Source organism: Chaetodon trifascialis, chromosome 18 (assembly GCF_039877785.1).
Source record: "Chaetodon trifascialis isolate fChaTrf1 chromosome 18, fChaTrf1.hap1, whole genome shotgun sequence".
NCBI classification, from domain to species: domain Eukaryota; kingdom Metazoa; phylum Chordata; class Actinopteri; order Chaetodontiformes; family Chaetodontidae; genus Chaetodon; species Chaetodon trifascialis.
The window spans coordinates 22,190,072-22,207,420 of NC_092073.1; the positions used below are offsets into that span (position 1 = coordinate 22,190,072).

At 50.7% G+C, this 17,349-nt stretch overlaps 2 protein-coding genes across 2 annotated transcripts; one reads left to right on the plus strand and one right to left on the minus strand.

The window, feature by feature from the left end:
* Positions 1 to 5,337: 5,337 nt before the first annotated feature.
* Positions 5,338 to 8,229, minus strand: LOC139346596 (adhesive plaque matrix protein-like). Its single transcript, XM_070985754.1, has 4 exons — positions 8,218 to 8,229; positions 7,637 to 7,999; positions 5,505 to 7,393; positions 5,338 to 5,428 (listed from the first exon to the last, which is right to left on the minus strand). Exons 1-4 carry the CDS (start codon positions 8,227 to 8,229, stop codon positions 5,338 to 5,340), a joined length of 2,355 nt encoding a protein of 784 aa, XP_070841855.1.
* Positions 8,230 to 9,458: 1,229 nt separating this feature from the next.
* Positions 9,459 to 15,563, plus strand: LOC139346776 (neutral cholesterol ester hydrolase 1-like). Its single transcript, XM_070986049.1, has 5 exons — positions 9,459 to 9,807; positions 11,427 to 11,649; positions 11,744 to 11,813; positions 11,900 to 12,071; positions 12,161 to 15,563. Exons 1-5 carry the CDS (start codon positions 9,673 to 9,675, stop codon positions 12,779 to 12,781), a joined length of 1,221 nt encoding a protein of 406 aa, XP_070842150.1. The 5' UTR covers positions 9,459 to 9,672; the 3' UTR covers positions 12,782 to 15,563.
* The last annotated feature ends 1,786 nt before the right edge of the window (positions 15,564 to 17,349 follow it).

Genomic DNA, 17,349 nt, shown 5'->3' on the forward strand with positions numbered 1-17,349 from the left:
GGCACCTGTGGCCGCTGCTTGGATGGGTAGCCGGGCTGCTGGGGCACCTGTGGCCGCTGCTTGGATGGGTAGCCGGGCTGCTGGGGCACCTGTGGCCGCTGCTTGGATGGGTAGCTGGGCTGCTGGGGCACCTGTGGCTGTTGGGGCCTCTGGGATAGGTAACCAGGCTGCTGGGGCCTCTTTGATGGGTAGCCAGGCCGCTGGGGCACCTGTGGCTGCTGGGGCCTCTTGGATGGGTAGCCAGGCTGTTGCTTGGGAGGGTAGCCGGGCTGCTGGGGCACCTGGGGCTGTTGGGGCCTCTTGGATGGGTAGCCGGGCTGCTGGGGCACCTGTGGCCGCTGCTTGGATGGGTAGCCGGGCTGCTGGGGCACCTGTGGCCGCTGCTTGGATGGGTAGCCGGGCTGCTGGGGCACCTGTGGCCGCTGCTTGGATGGGTAGCCGGGCTGCTGGGGCACCTGTGGCCGCTGCTTGGATGGGTAGCCGGGCTGCTGGGGCACCTGTGGCCGCTGCTTGGATGGGTAGCCGGGCTGCTGGGGCACCTGTGGCCGCTGCTTGGATGGGTAGCCGGGCTGCTGGGGCACCTGTGGCCGCTGCTTGGATGGGTAGCCGGGCTGCTGGGGCACCTGTGGCCGCTGCTTGGATGGGTAGCCGGGCTGCTGGGGCACCTGTGGCCGCTGCTTGGATGGGTAGCCGGGCTGCTGGGGCACCTGTGGCTGCTGGGGCCTCTTGGATGGGTAGCCGGGCTGCTGGGGCACCTGTGGCTGCTGGGGCCTCTTGGATGGGTAGCCAGGCTGTTGCTTGGGAGGGTAGCCGGGCTGCTTGGGCACCTGTGGCTGTTGGGGCCTCTTGGATGGGTAGCCGGGCTGCTGGGGCACCTGGGGCTGTTGGTGCCGCTTGGATGGGTAGCCGGGCTGCTGGGGCACCTGTGGCCGCTGCTTGGATGGGTAGCCGGGCTGCTGGGGCACCTGTGGCCGCTGCTTGGATGGGTAGCCGGGCTGCTGGGGCACCTGTGGCCGCTGCTTGGATGGGTAGCCGGGCTGCTGGGGCACCTGTGGCCGCTGCTTGGATGGGTAGCCGGGCTGCTGGGGCACCTGTGGCAGCTGCTTGGATGGAAAGCTTGGCTGCTGGGGCACCTGTGGCAGCAGCTGGGATGGGAAGCTAGGCTGCTGTGGCAGCTGCTGGGATGGGAAACTAGGCTGCTGGGGCACCTGTGGCAGCTGCTGGGATGGGAAGCTAGGCTGCTGGGGCACCTGTGGCAGCTGCTTGGATGGGAAGCTAGGCTGCTGGGGCACCTGTGGCAGTGGCTTGGACGGGAAGCTAGGCTGCTGGGGCACCTGTGGCAGCTGCTTAGATGGGAAGCTAGGCTGCTGGGGAACCTGTGGCAGCTGCTTGGATGGGAAGCTAGGCTGCTGGGGAACCTGTGGCAGTTGCTTGGATGGGAAGCTTGGCTGCTGGGGCACCTGTGGCAGCTGCTGGGATGGGAAGCTGGGCTGCTGGGGCACCTGTGGCAGCTGCTGGGGTGGGAAGCTAGGCTGCTGAGGCACCTGTGGCAGCTGCTGGGGTGGGAAGCTGGGCTGCTGAGGCACCTGTGGCAGCTGCTGGGATGGGAAGCTAGGCTGCTGGGGCACCTGTGGCAGTGGCTTGGATGGGAAGCTAGGCTGCTGGGGCACCTGTGGCAGCTGCTGGGGTGGGAAGCTGGGCTGCTGAGGCACCTGTGGCAGCTGCTGGGGTGGGAAGCTGGGCTGCTGAGGCACCTGTGGCAGCTGCTGGGATGGGAAGCTAGGCTGCTGGGGCACCTGTGGCAGTGGCTTGGATGGGAAGCTAGGCTGCTGGGACACCTGTGGCAGCTGCTTGGATGGGAAGCTCGGCTGCTGGGGCACTTGTGGCAGTTGCTTGGATGGGAAGCTTGGCTGCTGGGGCACCTGTGGCAGTGGCTGGGATGGGAAGCTAGGCTGCTGGGGCACCTGTGGCAGTGGCTGGGATGGGAAGCTGGGCTGCTGAGGCACCTGTGGCAGCTGCTGGGGTGGGAAGCTGGGCTGCTGAGGCACCTGTGGCAGTGGCTGGGATGGGAAGCTAGGCTGCTGGGGCACCTGTGGCAGTGGCTTGGATGGGAAGCTAGGCTGCTGGGACACCTGTGGCAGCTGCTTGGATGGGAAGCTCGGCTGCTGGGGCACCTGTGGCAGTGGCTGGGATGGGAAGCTAGGCTGCTGGGGCACCTGTGGCTGATGAACTGTTTCCACTACCTGTAGGGGTGGATGTATTAAATATTGCAATTCTTTTAACAACATTCAACTGTGGTTCCTTTTACTCAGTTTCAGTCTGATAACTTGGTATCAGTAGCTACTTGCCTTATTTGCATTTGGGATTGAATCACCACCAAGTGGCCCAGTGCTCCATGAAGATTCAACTCCAGTGTTAGAGCCACTTGAAACTGGTTGAAAGCCTACAGCTGGCACACCAGTATCTCCATAGTTCTTAGATCCAATACTCAAAGCTGTTGAGAAAGTATTTTAGTCTATGTATATTATCAACTAAGAAGCTCCACAATTTGACTAAACTTACCATTTGCTTGATGTCTTCCAACAACTAGCAAGGACAACAGCAACCATCTAAAAAAGACATCCAAGTTACTGCATGCTTCAGTAATGAGTTCAACAAACACATAAACACATTCAAAACTTACCTTAAGAGAAACCCCATGGCTTCAGCCACAGTTGTAGGCCAATGAAGCAGCAAACACACGTCTGGCAGCACCTACCAAACCACACAACTGAGCCAGTATGAGAACAATAAGTCAGTGAGAGTCCACTGGAGCTCTTTATAAGCCGTCCTCTCCTAATTTGCTGATTAACTGAACACAGGTGCCAGTAGTTCAATTGGAGCAACAAGGTGCCAATAATTTTCCCTACCTTCTTCAGCTGCTGTATAATGCTCGCGTTCGACAGCAGTACTCCATCTAGCGGTAAGGATGTATAATGGCAAATCAGGTCTGACAGTGTGAAGCAGGGTGGTCAAACTCACTGCCCTCAAAGGGCCAGTTGTATGTAAGACTGTATAAATATAACAGCTCCTTAACATATTGTTAAACATCTGTTTTCTGGATTTCATTACTCAAGTGTACAAATATTGTAGATGCAATTACAGAAAATTGCAATTACAGAAAAGTAAGAATATATGTTATAACAAATCGCTTTAATTTATCAGGTTAAGTAAGTTACATATAATTACATAAATTCTACTCCTTCATCACTGACACTGGCTCATCCATTCATTTTCTATACCGCAAGAGGCGGGGTACACCCTGGACCGGTCACCAGTTGATCGCAGGGCAACATACAAGACAAACAACCATTCACACACACACTCACACCTAGGGGCAATTAGAGTTGCCAATTAACCTAATGAGCATGTTTTTGGTCTGTGGGAGGAAGCCAGAGTACCTGGAGAGAACCCACGCATGCACAGGAAGAACATGCAAACTTCACACAGAAAGGCCCGGCCCGGGATCGAACCGGCAACCTTCTTGCTGTGAGGCACGCACACTACCTGCTGCGCCACTGTGCTGCCCCTTTTAAAAATAATTTAAGGTAAAACATGCAATTTACTTTAGATCAAATAGAACTGTGCTGTGCAGAAGAGGGTGCCATAAAGTCTATAGTGCCCTACAATCACATGTCCTGTTGTAATCAGGAAATCTAAGTTGGTGTGAAACAGGCTGGTGTGTTATGTTGGACAACTTGCCTCAAGAATTATGCTTGCAAACCCTTAGATCAAAGATGGTTGACATTTTATACCCATGTTCTCAGAACTCCTCCACTCCCTGCATGTCCCAAACCTGTCCTTAAAGATGTACTTGTAATGAGCTCTAAGAAAACAGGAAGATTTCCTGACCAAGTCTACTTTGTACCTACTGTTCAGAGTCATTTAACTTCACCCTCAGTAGGTAAAACTACTTTAAATCTAACATGGTGCATCAGAGTATCTTCTCAGCTCATTTTTGCCTTGGAATAAAGTTCTGCCAAATGAATGTCAAGATAAAATGTATAGAAATTAATTAAATGCTGCTCTACTGGATGACACACTGACAAGTATGCAGGTGGACACCCCCTAGTGTCCTGGATTGTGGACTACCTGACTGGCAGACCACAGTATGTGCGCCTGCAACACTGTGTGTCAGACATTGTGGTCAGCAACACTGGGGCCCCACAGGGGACCGTTCTCTCTCCCTTCCTCTTCACCCTCTACACCAGAGACTTCAACTATTGCACAGAGACCTGCCACCTCCAGAGGTTTTCTGATGACTCTGCAATAGTTGGATGTATCAGCAAGGGTGATGATACAGGGCTGCTGTGGACAACTTTGTCACATGGTGTGAGCAGAACCATCTCCAACTAAATGTGGCAAAGACCAAGGAACTGGTAGTGGACCTGAGGAAAACCAAGGCACCGGTGACCCCTGTTTCCATCCAGGGGTCCCGTGTTGACATTGGAGGATAACAAGTACCTGGGGGTACATATTGAAAATAAACTGGACTGGGCAACGAACACTGACACTCTCTACAGGAAGGGCCAGATTCACCTCTATTTTCCTGAGGTGACTGAGGTCCTTCAACATCTGCCAGACTATGCTCAGAATTTTCTATGAGTCTGTGGCAGCTAGTGCTATTCTCTATGCTGTTGTGTGCTGGGGCAGCAGGCTGAGGATGGCAGTCACCAACAGATCTGCAAGGCCAGTGACATTGTGGGGATGTAATGTGAAAGGAGAAGGCTGAATAAGCTACAGACTATCTTGGACATCTCACACCCACCTCATGATGTGCTGGTCAGGCACAAGAGTTCTTTCAGTGAGAGACTCATCCCACCAAAACTCAGGACCAAATGCTACAGAAAAGAATTCCTGCCTGTGGCAGGAACCTGTACAACTCCTCTCTGAATGGCCCTTGCACTTTCAATGCCTCCAATACATTTTCCATTTTCACACCCAATCTTCAGTATGTGTATTTTTTGTATATTTTGTGTTATATACATATATTCTTAGTATAAATATCTTGTATGGAGCACTGCTACAAAAACAATTTCACCTCAGGGATCAATAAAGCAATCCTGAATTTAACAGAATTGTTGCAAGATTAAACTGATCCCCATGAACAGAAAATACTTTGTGTAAACCCAGTGGTCTGACATTCAGAAACATCAAGACATCAGAATTCAAGGTTAATTTATTGATTTTCAAGTCAATACAACAGCTCAGTTGAAAACAGTCTTTGAAGAATCTTGACTGCTGGGCCTGAAACAAACAGGATTAAGGTCAGACAGTATGAAAATGCTAAATCAGTTGTCAACCAAGTTTAAGTACATACCCTGCCCATTGCACCCCTGGGTTTGACTGAAGTCCATAGCCATATCCATAAACAGCAGGAGCATTGTCCCTGGAAGAAATTCAAGGAGCTAAATTATTCACTGATGTGAACAATGTTTATGAATGTGCCAGTGATGACTGCTTACCTATTTGAAGCCATCTGGGGACCAGCACCATGGGCAAAAGTTGGATAATCATGTGGCTGGTCAGAAACTTGAAACCACTGAGGCTGGTAGCTGGGCTGTTGGGACCTCTTGGATGGGTAGGCGGGCTGCTGGGGCACCTGTGGCTGTTGGGGCACCTGTGGCTGTTGGGGCCTCTTGGATGGGTAGCTGGGCTGCTGGGGCACCTGTGGCTGTTGGGGCCTCTTGGATGGGTAGCCGGGTTGCTGGGGCACCTGCGGCTGCTTGGATGGGTAGCTGGGCCGCTGGGGCCTCTGGGATGGGTAGCCAGGATGTTGCTTGGGAGGGTACCTGGGCTGCTGGGGCACCTGTGGCTGCTGCTTGGATGGGTAGCCAGGCTGCTGGGGCACCTGTGGCCTCTGCTTGGATGGGTAGCCGGGCTGTTGGGGCCTCTTGGATGGGTAGCCGGGCTGCTGGGGCACCTGTGGCCGCTGGGGCCTCTTGGATGGGTAGCCAGGCTGTTGCTTGGGAGGGTACCTGGGCTGCTGGGGCACCTGTGGCTGCTGCTTGGATGGGTAGCCAGGCTGCTGGGGCACCTGTGGCCTCTGCTTGGATGGGTAGCCAGGCTGCTGGGGCACCTGTGGCTGTTGGGGCCTCTTGGATGGGTAGCCAGGCTGTTGCTTTGGAGGGTAGCTGGGCTGCTGGGGCACCTGTGGCCGCTGCTTGGATGGGTAGCTGGGCCGCTGGGGCACCTGTGGCTGTTGGGGCCTCTTGGATGGGTAGCCGGGCTGCTGGGGCACCTGTGGCCGCTGCTTGGATGGGAAGCTAGGCTGCTGGGGCACCTGTGGCCGCTGCTTGGATGGGAAGCTAGGCTGCTGGGGCACCTGTGGCCGCTGCTTGGATGGGAAGCTAGGCTGCTGGGGCACCTGTGGCCGCTGCTTGGATGGGAAGCTAGGCTGCTGGGGCACCTGTGGCCGCTGCTTGGATGGGAAGCTAGGCTGCTGGGGCACCTGTGGCAGCTGCTTGGATGGGAAGCTAGGCTGCTGGGGCACCTGTGGCCGCGGCTTGGATGGGTAGCCAGGCCGCTGGGGCACCCGGGATGGGTAGCCAGACTGTTGCTTGGGAGGGTAGCTTGGCTGCTGGGGCACCTGTGGCAGCGGCTGGGATGGGAAGCTGGGCTGCTGGGGCACCTGTGGCAGCGGCTGGGATGGGAAACTAGGCTGCTGGGGCACCTGTGGCAGCGGCTGGGATGGGAAACTAGGCTGCTGGGGCACCTGTGGCAGCTGCTTGGATGGGAAGCTTGGCTGCTGGGGCACCTGTGGCAGCGGCTTGGATGGGAAGCTGGGCTGCTGGGGCACCTGTGGCAGCTGCTTGGATGGGAAGCTAGGCTGCTGGGGCACCTGTGGCAGCTGCTTGGATGGGAAGCTAGGCTGCTGGGGCACCTGTGGCAGCTGCTTGGATGGGAAGCTAGGCTGCTGGGGCACCTGTGGCAGCTGCTTGGATGGGAAGCTAGGCTGCTGGGGCACCTGTGGCAGCTGCTTGGATGGGAAGCTAGGCTGCTGGGGCACCTGTGGCAGCTGCTTGGATGGGAAGCTAGGCTGCTGGGGCACCTGTGGCAGCTGCTTGGATGGGAAGCTAGGCTGCTGGGGCACCTGTGGCAGCTGCTTGGATGGGAAGCTAGGCTGCTGGGGCACCTGTGGCAGCTGCTTGGATGGGAAGCTAGGCTGCTGGGGCACCTGTGGCAGCTGCTTGGATGGGAAGCTAGGCTGCTGGGGCACCTGTGGCAGCTGCTTGGATGGGAAGCTAGGCTGCTGGGGCACCTGTGGCAGCTGCTTGGATGGGAAGCTAGGCTGCTGGGGCACCTGTGGCAGCTGCTTGGATGGGAAGCTGGGCTGCTGGGGCACCTGTGGCAGCTGCTTGGATGGGAAGCTGGGCTGCTGGGGCACCTGTGGCAGCTGCTTGGATGGGAAGCTGGGCTGCTGGGGCACCTGTGGCAGCTGCTTGGATGGGAAGCTGGGCTGCTGGGGCACCTGTGGCAGCTGCTTGGATGGGAAGCTGGGCTGCTGGGGCACCTGTGGCAGCTGCTTGGATGGGAAGCTGGGCTGCTGGGGCACCTGTGGCAGCTGCTGGGATGGGAAGCTGGGCTGCTGGGGCACCTGTGGCAGCTGCTGGGATGGGAAGCTGGGCTGCTGGGGCACCTGTGGCAGTGGCTGGGATGGGAAGCTTGGCTGCTGAGGCACCTGTGGCAGTGGCTTGGATGGGAAACTAGGCTGCTGGGGCACCTGTGGCAGCGGCTTGGATGGGAAACTAGGCTGCTGGGGCACCTGTGGCAGTTGCTTGGATGGGAAGCTTGGCTGCTGGGGCATCTGTGGCAGTGGCTTGGATGGGAAGCTAGGCTGCTGGGGCACCTGTGGCAGTGGCTGGGATGGGAAGCTCGGCTGCTGGGGCACCTGTGGCAGTGGCTGGGATGGGAAGCTAGGCTGCTGGGGCACCTGTGGCTGATGAACTGTTTCCACTACCTGTAGGGGTGGATGTATTAAATATTGCAATTCTTTTAACAACATTCAACTGTGGTTCCTTTTACTCAGTTTCAGTCTGATAACTTGGTATCAGTAGCTACTTGCCTTATTTGCATTTGGGATTGAATCATCACCACCAAGTGGCCCAGTGCTCCATGAAGATTGAACTCCAGTGTTAGAGCCACTTGAAACTGGTTGAAAGCCTACAGCTGGCACACCAGTATCTCCATAGTTCTTAGATCCAATACTCAAAGCTGTTGAGAAAGTATTTTAGTCTATGTATATTATCAACTAAGAAGCTCCACAATTTGACTAAACTTACCATTTGCTTGATGTCTTCCAACAACTAGCAAGGACAACAGCAACCATCTAGAAAAGACATCCAAGTTACTGCATGCTTCAGTAATGAGTTCAACAAACACATAAACACATTCAAAACTTACCTTAAGAGAAACCCCATGGCTTCAGCCACAGTTGTAGGCCAATGAAGCGGCAAACGCACGTCTGGCAGCACCTACCAAACCACACAACTGAGCCAGTATGAGAACAATAAGTCAGTGAGAGTCCACTGGAGCTCTTTATAAGCCGTCCTCTCCTAATTTGCTGATTAACTGAACACAGGTGCCAGTAGTTGAAGGCAGGTGTGGCTAATTATCAGATAGGAGAGGTCCACTGCAGTATAGGGACTAGAAAATGCCAGTTCAGAGGCTTTCAGAAACTTCTAGATCTCTCTTGTTAGGTGTGTCCTTTTCACTGACCTACAGTCAGAAAGAGCATCTGTTCAGGTCCATCATCATGGCTTATTTCAGCCACTTTATAGAATATGATGGATTTTGAGTTCATGAGTTTTACCATAATTTAAAATATGTGATTCAGTAAATATCAAGAAGAGGGCAGAATAAACTCAGGGTGCAGAGAAACTGAACTTTCTACTTGATTGGGTTAGTGTCACTTAAACTAGTTTATTTTTCTCTGTTAAATACACAAGCATGAAAAATAAATCAGACAGATAAAGAAAGATATGTTGTCTGGCTTTAAATTATATATTACTCGACAGTTGGTGGACTTTCAACGAATCAAATAGTGTAAGAATAAACATACTGTTTATAAAATGATTTAATGTTTTGTATCAAGCTAAGAGAAGTCAACAAGTGTAGAACATGTGAACCGTTTACACCAGAAAAAAATAGTAAATATTGACACTTATATGTAGCAATACTGTGTAACATAATATAACGAATTGTATTATATGAGTATCGTAAATTATGCCGTATAATATGTGATAAAACATATGATTATTATGAAATTATCTTCCTTAATAAAAATATTTAAAATTATTTCATGAACGACGTTACGTGAACCAAAGAATGAGTTTTTTAGGCTGGTTTTCTAGTTATACGCGTTGACGTTTTAAGAACTACATTTCCCGTCAGAAGCCACGTTACGCAATCCAAACTCTACTTCCTGGATTTAAATTTCAAAATAAGACGTGATCGCGTGTTGTTCGCGATCGCTGCCGTGAGAGAGACTGAAGACCTAAAACCCAGTTAGTATTTTGAAATCAGGGTCATTCCTCCATGTTTCGTCGATCCCTGGCGGAGCCACCTATCGCCTGGGACCGGGGGAGTGGGATCCCATATGAGCGGTAAGCTCTGTGCAGGTACGGCGCCGCGATGAGGCTCCGTTTGGCCGGGGCCGTGCTGCTGTCGGCGGCCGCCTACTACGTTTACCTGCCGCTGCCGAGCGGCGTGAGCGAGCCGTGGAAGCTGATGCTGCTGGACGCGCTGTTCCGGAGCTTCATGCAGGCGGTGAGAGCTGAGGGATGCGCCGACAGGAGGGGAGAGGAGGACAGGTTGACGTGAGGGAAAACCGGGAGCTGGCAGGGTCAGAAAATGAGAGAAAAAACGAGAAATACAGAGGATTTAGACATTTACAGGCGGACAGAGCCAGAGCGGAATGTGCGTGAATGCATCAAGACAGGTGACAAAATATCAACAACGACTTCAAACAGGTGACACGAGGAAACACGTAATGATCAGCGCAGCATTTACCTGTAGGACAGCGTCACGTGGTCGGCCTATAGCTGAGGATATGTGACAGGACAGATTCACATTTTACAGGATTTGAAAATCATTGGATTCACAACATATAAGAGAAGAAGAAATTAGAGTAAAAGTCAAAACAGATTCAATGAGAACAAACATCTGAGTGTAGAATGAATGAATGAATGAATGAATGAATGAATGAATGAATGAATGTAACAGCTGAGACTGATTACAATAATACTCTGTATTAAACTGTAAAGCACTTCCTGTATGAAAGGTGCTTTACAAATAAAGTTTATCATTATTACACAGTAAGCAGGATACTGTACGATATACTGCACTCCAGTAACTTATAGTAGCTCAGAGCAGAGAATGCAGTATCATAGTAATAATAATGTTCAGTGAAGTACATGTATCTGTAAATTCTGTGATACTTTTTGATGAATTGAAGGATTATCTTCTACTTAATCATCCAAATACACCGAGATACTCGGTTTTCGTAGGACGGGACCTTTGAGCCTACATATGGAGGCGGTGTAACCAGCATGTGACCTCGGCCTCGTGCACATGCGACCTCATCCTCGTGCACGTGCGGCACAGCTCCTCTGTAATGATGAGCTCTAACTGAAGCTGCCGTTCACACACCCAGCTCTTCATCTCTGAAACGAGTTTGTCACACGCACTCGGTGAGCGGGACGGGTTTTCACGCCCTGCTCAGTTTCTGCCAGTTCTCCGCCTTAGTTCAGTGTTTTATAACCGACATGGTGGCAGGGCGAGAGTCCACAGGTCTGACGGTCTGGGGTGAACCCAGTGTGCATCCATTATCTCCTTTTGCTGCTGCTGTGTATTTGTACTCCACCGCAGCTCAGAGGCAAACGTTGTACTTTCTACTCCACTGCATTTATTAACAGTACAAAACACATCAACAGGTAAATGATAATGTAATATTATAGATCAAGATAAAGCTTTATTGATCCCTGAGGAGAAATTTAAAGATAAAGAACAGAAAGTCATTAAAATCAGCTTCGCCTTTCAGAGCTAAAGCGATGAACACATGAACGCATCACATGTTGTGAAACAGGCCATTCTGCATAATGAATGCTTTAACTCTGTGGTGTACTTTGTATTGTATGCTCATACTTTTGTACTTTTACTAGTAACAGAGTATTTCTACTCTGTGGTATTGCTGCTTTTCCTAAAGATCTCAGTGCTTCTTTCACCTCTGATTGAAGCATTGGTGCAGCCAGGAGACGCTCAGGAACGTTTCCTCAGGTTGCTTTGACACCTGAAGGCTTCATTCTGTCAATAAAGTTTTGATTTCAGCGCCTCTCTTCAGCCAGCAGAGCGTGTTTTACCTGACAGGTGTGTGTTTGTGCTTCCAGAGCGACGTGGCTCACGCGCTGGGCGTGTGCCACCGGGTGCACCTGTTGAACCAGGTGGTGTCCTGGGTGGAGGTGATCGAGGCTCGCTCCTGCCCTGCCGTGCACGTGACCGACTCCACGCTGGGTGGCGTGCCCGCCCGAGTCTTCCAGCCGAAGGGGGGGAAGCAGCTGAGGAGGGGGGTGTTGTACTTCCACGGTGGGGGCTGGGCCCTCGGCAGCGGACGTGAGTGCTGATTTCAAAACTCTGCAGAAAAGGAGGATTTTTGAGTTTCACGTCCACATTTAATGACGTCATGATGTCTCATCACTCGCCACAGGGATGCGATCCTATGACCTGCTCTGTCGGAAAATGGCAAAGGACCTGGACGCTGTCGTCATGTCTGTCGAGTAAGTTCTGTCACATCAGCAGGTAGATTAACCACCAACACTTTCCATGTAATGCAGCCGTTTCTCTTCGTGTCCTCTGGCTTCAGTTACCGTCTCGCTCCGGAGGCGGTGTTCCCAGACCAGTACCACGATGCGTTGGCAGCGTCACGGTCTCTCCTGTCCTCTCAGGTGTTAGAGCGCTACGGCATCGACCCAGAGAGGGTGTGTGTGTCCGGGGACAGCGCCGGGGGAAACCTGGCTGCCGCTGTGGCACAGGAGGTAGAAACACACACATTAACACACAAATATACACACACACAATCCAAATATCCAGTGAGCTGAGGTCTTAACCCTGAGTGTGTCCACAGCTCAGCTCTGACCGCAGCCTGACGGCGAGCTTCAAGTTGCAGGCGCTGATCTACCCCGTGCTGCAGGCGCTCGACTTCTACACGCCGTCCTACCAGCAGAACCAGGGCGTGCCCATCCTCTACCGGCCCGTCATGGCTCGCTTCTGGCTGCAGTACCTGGGCGCCGACGCCTCACTGGAGCCCCTGCTGCTCGCCAACAACCACAGCTCACTGGACCAGCCGGCCGTCAGCGCCAGCACCCGCTCCAAGCTGGACTGGACCACTCTGCTCCCAGCCGAACGCAGGAAGCGCTTCCGGCCAGTCGTCAAAGAAACGGGATCACCGGGGGTGATGGGCGAGGTGCCGGAGCTGATGGACGTGAGGGCGGCGCCGCTGCTGGCGGAGCCGGGGGTTCTGGGCAGGACGCCCAAAGCGTACGTGATGACCTGTGAGTTTGACGTGCTGAGGGACGACGGGCTGATGTACGTCAGACGCCTGCGGGACGCCGGCGTCACGGTGACCAGTGACCACTACGAGGACGGCTTCCATGGCTGCATGGTGTTCGCCTTCCCGCCGGTGATGTCCAGCGTTGGACAGAGGAGCATGAACAGCTACATCCGCTGGCTGGACCAGAACCTGTAGACAACCAAAGCAATGCAGATCCTCTTGGAGCAGGTTTGTGGCCCCAGACCCGTCCCGGAGCCGAGAGTCTGGTCCTCTGGAGCTCCTCGGTGGACCTGCAGGGAGGACCCGTCTTTGGACCTGTGACCCGGAAGGTCGCAGGTTTGATCTGCTGCTGCAGCCTGAGCGAGACATCAGTCAGAGGAGGTGTTGAATTTAAAAACACGGACGGCTCCTCGTGTACCTGCTTCTACACACCTCACCTGTGTGCTGGAGGACTCAGACTGACGTCCACCAGGGGGCAAGCCAGAGCCGGATCAAGAAAGCCTCCTTGAGCTTCTGCAGTGTAACATCACAAACAGTGAGACGAAGCAGCAGCACCATCGTTTCACCTCCGAGTCTGCTGCTGACGTTACTCCACTTCCTCATTTAAAGGCAGAATGAGTCGAGCAAGTTGTCTGTCTCAGCGTCTCCTCTTGGTCTCGTCCACATGAACTCGGGAATTTTCTGAACGCAACTTTTCCTGTGAGTTCTGGCGTTTCGTCCACACACAGACGCAGTTTTAGGTCCTGCAAAACTGCCTTTTTTTTGGAGACATTCAGAAACTCCTGTCCTCTGCTTGCAGGTAGCACACAGGTAATAGCTTTTTTCAGGCTTCTGATTGGCCAACGTGGTTTTTCAGTTTTTCAGTTTTTTTTGTGTGTACAGGATTTTTGAGACCAAAGGTTGAAAAACCCTGGATTAGAAACACCTGTGAACCTGTGGACCAGGTGTTGGAGGCTCGAACACACGAAGTCAGAAATTATTATTTTATTTTGAGGAAAATCGACTCGTTCTGCCTTTGAAAATCACAAAGCCGCCTCACTGAAAAACCAAAACATTTCCGATCAAGTGCCACCAAAGAAGGATTCACACTCACGTCAAAGCCCGTAAATCCAGTTTGTGTCCGAGCCGGCGAGGTGAGCGCTCAGCGTGTCTTTGACTGGACCTTCGACTCCACAGACAACATGTACAAGTACACAGAAGTACACAAGACGCTCTCCAATAATACTAATTTATATCAGTGAGAGCATTCAGGAAAAAAAAACAACCTGTGATTTTGCTTTTTTTGTTTTGATTTTACAAATTTTTTACAGAAGCTGATTGTAGGAAATAAGTTTGCTGGAGCTCCACTTATTTTAAAACCGTGAATCAAACGCGTCAGAAGGTCAAACTGTCCTGAACAAGAGACGAATTTACAGCCGGCGACGAATCCCACGTCAGAACTCTCAGCAGAAAAACCTTTATTTAAAACATCCAACGCTGGGCTGTGATTGGTCCGCTTCACCAGCTTTTCCTCTGAGCTGCCCTTCGTGCTGAAAACTGAAACAGGAGGAGCAACTTTTAGGGAAATAAATTCCCATAAAGCAACGAAAAGACGCTCCAGCAGCCTGATTGGACCAGTCTGAGAGGCCGAGGTCGCTCTTCCTGTTATCTTCAGCTTTTGTTCCTCTATGATGCAACGAGACACTGAATCTGTGCGCTGAACACACAGAACAGGCCAGTCAAGGCTGCAGCGTGTGTGTGTGTGTGTGTGTGTGTGTGTGTGTGTGTGTGTGTGTGTGTGTGTGTGTGTGTGTGTGTGTGTGTGTGTGTGTGTGTGTGTGTGTGCGCGCTAAAAGTATGCCAGAGTTCACATCTGTGTATACTCACTGGATTGTGCAATATTGTATGTTTGACAGTATCCCTCTCGCTCTGAACCCCCCCCCCCCGATGCCTTCGCAGGGCCATCGCAGTGATGACGATGATGAAGATAGCTGTGAAATTCATGTGAGAACACATGACCCCCCCATGCTGGTTCAGTCCTGTGGATTCCTCTCTCTCCTTTTCTAAACTTTCTAGGAACAAGCGATGGCGTTTTGATTCGCAGGATTGTGAAATAAGTAAATGGGAAATGTGGGTTTTAAGATTCGATTAGGACTCTGGACAAAGACTGAGTGTCAGTGCTGGCATTTTAATGCTATGTGGAATTACACATTAAATGGTTTTATATTGTTTAAATAAGATTTAATTATGGTCATGTAACGGGAGGTTTCAGCAGAGCTAATTCACCAAACTGGCCCCACATGCACCCCCACAGAGCCAGAAATTTGATAATGTCCATTGTTTTTTGTTTCACTGTGACAGCTCAGCAGTGCTGTTGCGCAGCAGCGCCTGTAGAGGGCGATCTCTGGACGTCCTCGGCTTCTCACAGACTGACGCTTTAAACAAGAACGTCTGATCTGCTGTTTGCTGCCGCAGATCAACTCATCTGAAGAGTCAGCACAACTAAAACTCTTAAACATCAATCATATATTTTCTGCAAATGGAAACATTTATTTATGACGCAAAGAGCAGAAAAGATTCATTAATGAACTGATTTCATGAACTGCTTTTCTGCTTTTCTCTGTTTGTTCTGTAAAATCACTGTGAAGATAAGATGAGATAAGATAAGATAAGATAAGGTGTATTAATCCCACGCCGGGGAAATTAAATGAACTGAATATCTTTGAGTTTTGGGCTGTTGGGCAGAAAAAATAAGACATCTGAAAACACCATTTTTCTAACATTCATAGATCACATGGATTATTATTAATTATTGATTAATTGAGGAAATTATAATTTGTGCAAAGGCAGCAGTGAGCTCCTCTTTGCTGTATTCGACTCACTGAGAGTGTGTGTGTGTGTGTGTGTGTGTGTGTGTGTGCTGTGATGAGGTTTAAAGGGTCACCTGCTGTAAAATGTGCACTGTTTTAAGGAAATAAACAAATTAATATCCCTGATTAACAGTCTGAGTGGATTCTGTGAAAAACTTTAACTCATTGACGTCGTTAATTAAACTCATTAGTTATCACAGCTGTTACAAACGGATTAATTCCTTCAAAAATATAGTTATGCTCATTTTTAAATTACAGTTTTTTGGTTACTAATGTTATTAATGTCTCCACTGTTTATATTTGTAATAAATGACATAATAAAAGTATTTACTTTAAGAAATATATATTTTAATTTATCATAAGGTATTAAAAATATAGTTTAGAACTATTTACAATATGACAGAAATTTGAATAGAGTGCAGTTAATTTACTCTGTTAATACTGATTATGATCACTAAAGTTTAGTTATTGATTTCTTAGTTCAAGTTAATTTTACTTATTGATTATTCCAAATATTACAAATAGAGTAATTCTATATAAAACAGTTTTTGATTCTAGTTTTTTCAGTCATCATTTGTTTTTATTTGTTATTTTCATAGATATTAAAAACACAGCATTTCTTTAACAAACACAATGATTATTCTGACTGGATTATTAAAGGAGGCAAAGATCACAGACTGTTTCCGCGTCGTACCTTCAGAATAAAGGTCTGCCATGGGAGGCGCTCCTCCTCCTCCTCCTCCTCCTCCTCCTCCTCCTCCTGGTTGAAACCTCAACGCTCCATCAGTAAATCACATGTTATAAATAAGTGTAGATGTCAGTTATCACATGAATCACCGGCTCCTTTTGTTCTTCATTTTTACGTCAGATTTATGAACTTCATGGAACTTTTTCTGTGATGGATTTGCATTTGGGTGCTTTTTTTTTTAAATCCCTGCCTTTTGATTTATGAGGTCCTGCGATAAAAACAAGGCCAGAGCTACAGATCTGCACCAGACTCTCCATCTGTCCTCCCGGTGAAGAAGAGATTTCCCTCTCAGCTCGGTTTCCTCACCTCTCGCTGGATATCAAAGAAACCTCGCCGCCTCTGACTCTCTGCGTCCTTCACTTCCTGCCTCTTCCTCGCACAAGTCAAAGCCTGCAGAGACAGAAACCAAACCCATCAGATGCTCGCTTGACAGAACGCAACACGCCCGTCGACAGCAGCTCCTGACAAACAGGTTTGTGTGTGTTTGCGTGCCATCGCAGCCAAACCTGCATCAGCAGACCTGCATGTGGAGGCTGTGATCGAACACGCTTTGATCAGCGCCCACTGGGCCTCGATTACCCAACGACTGCATGTTTGGGCGATGGATCAGTGAAGCCAGTCAGCCTGCAACACTGCAGCCTTCTGCCAGCGTGGCCGCGCCACCGAGCATCCACGCTGCCATTGTTTTCCAGAACCACTTAATCCCATTTGGAGTCACAACAGAGGAGGGAGCTTTTCCCAGCACGCACTTCAGCCTGAGATCAGAGGGAGGATCCTTCAGAGCCCATGACTCAAGATGAAACGAGTCACGAGAGGTCAACGAGTCACATGTTACAGAGTCTCTGCGAGTTTAGAGAAAACAGCTGGTTCTTCCTCAGCATCCCACAATCCACTGTGCGCGTTCACGGGTGCACTTCATGAAGTGTTTCGATGCTTTGCTTGAGTAAAAGTACGAACGCCACAGTGTGAAAACGCTGCGTGGCTCTAAGTGTCACTTCCTGTGACAGACTGCAGCTCTGGCAGGGCAGCGAGTGCCTGCAGGAAAACAAAACTGAGGCTTTCTTCCACATTGTGGTTCCTTTGAGGATGACGGATGTGCAGCTGGCAGATCTGACACAAAAACATGAATTCCAGCATTAACAGCATCGCTGCTGCCGCTGCATTAA

What these genes read in the sequence shown, in the direction of transcription:
- LOC139346596 (XM_070985754.1), bottom strand. An exon ending in CATCCCAGCAGCTGCCACAG is followed by an intron (nt 7,394 to 7,636) that starts GTGCCCCAGCAG and finishes CCATCCAAGCAG; the next exon opens with CTGCCACAGGTGCCCCAGCA. An exon ending in CCCCAGATGGCTTCAAATAG is followed by an intron (nt 5,429 to 5,504) that starts GTAAGCAGTCAT and finishes AATTTCTTCCAG; the next exon opens with GGACAATGCTCCTGCTGTTT.
- LOC139346776 (XM_070986049.1), top strand. Translation starts at nt 9,673, where the DNA reads ATGAGGCTCCGTTTGGCCGGGGCCGTGCTGCTGTCGGCGGCCGCCTAC. An exon ending in CTGGGCCCTCGGCAGCGGAC is followed by an intron (nt 11,650 to 11,743) that starts GTGAGTGCTGAT and finishes CACTCGCCACAG; the next exon opens with GGATGCGATCCTATGACCTG. An exon ending in GCTGTCGTCATGTCTGTCGA is followed by an intron (nt 11,814 to 11,899) that starts GTAAGTTCTGTC and finishes CTCTGGCTTCAG; the next exon opens with TTACCGTCTCGCTCCGGAGG.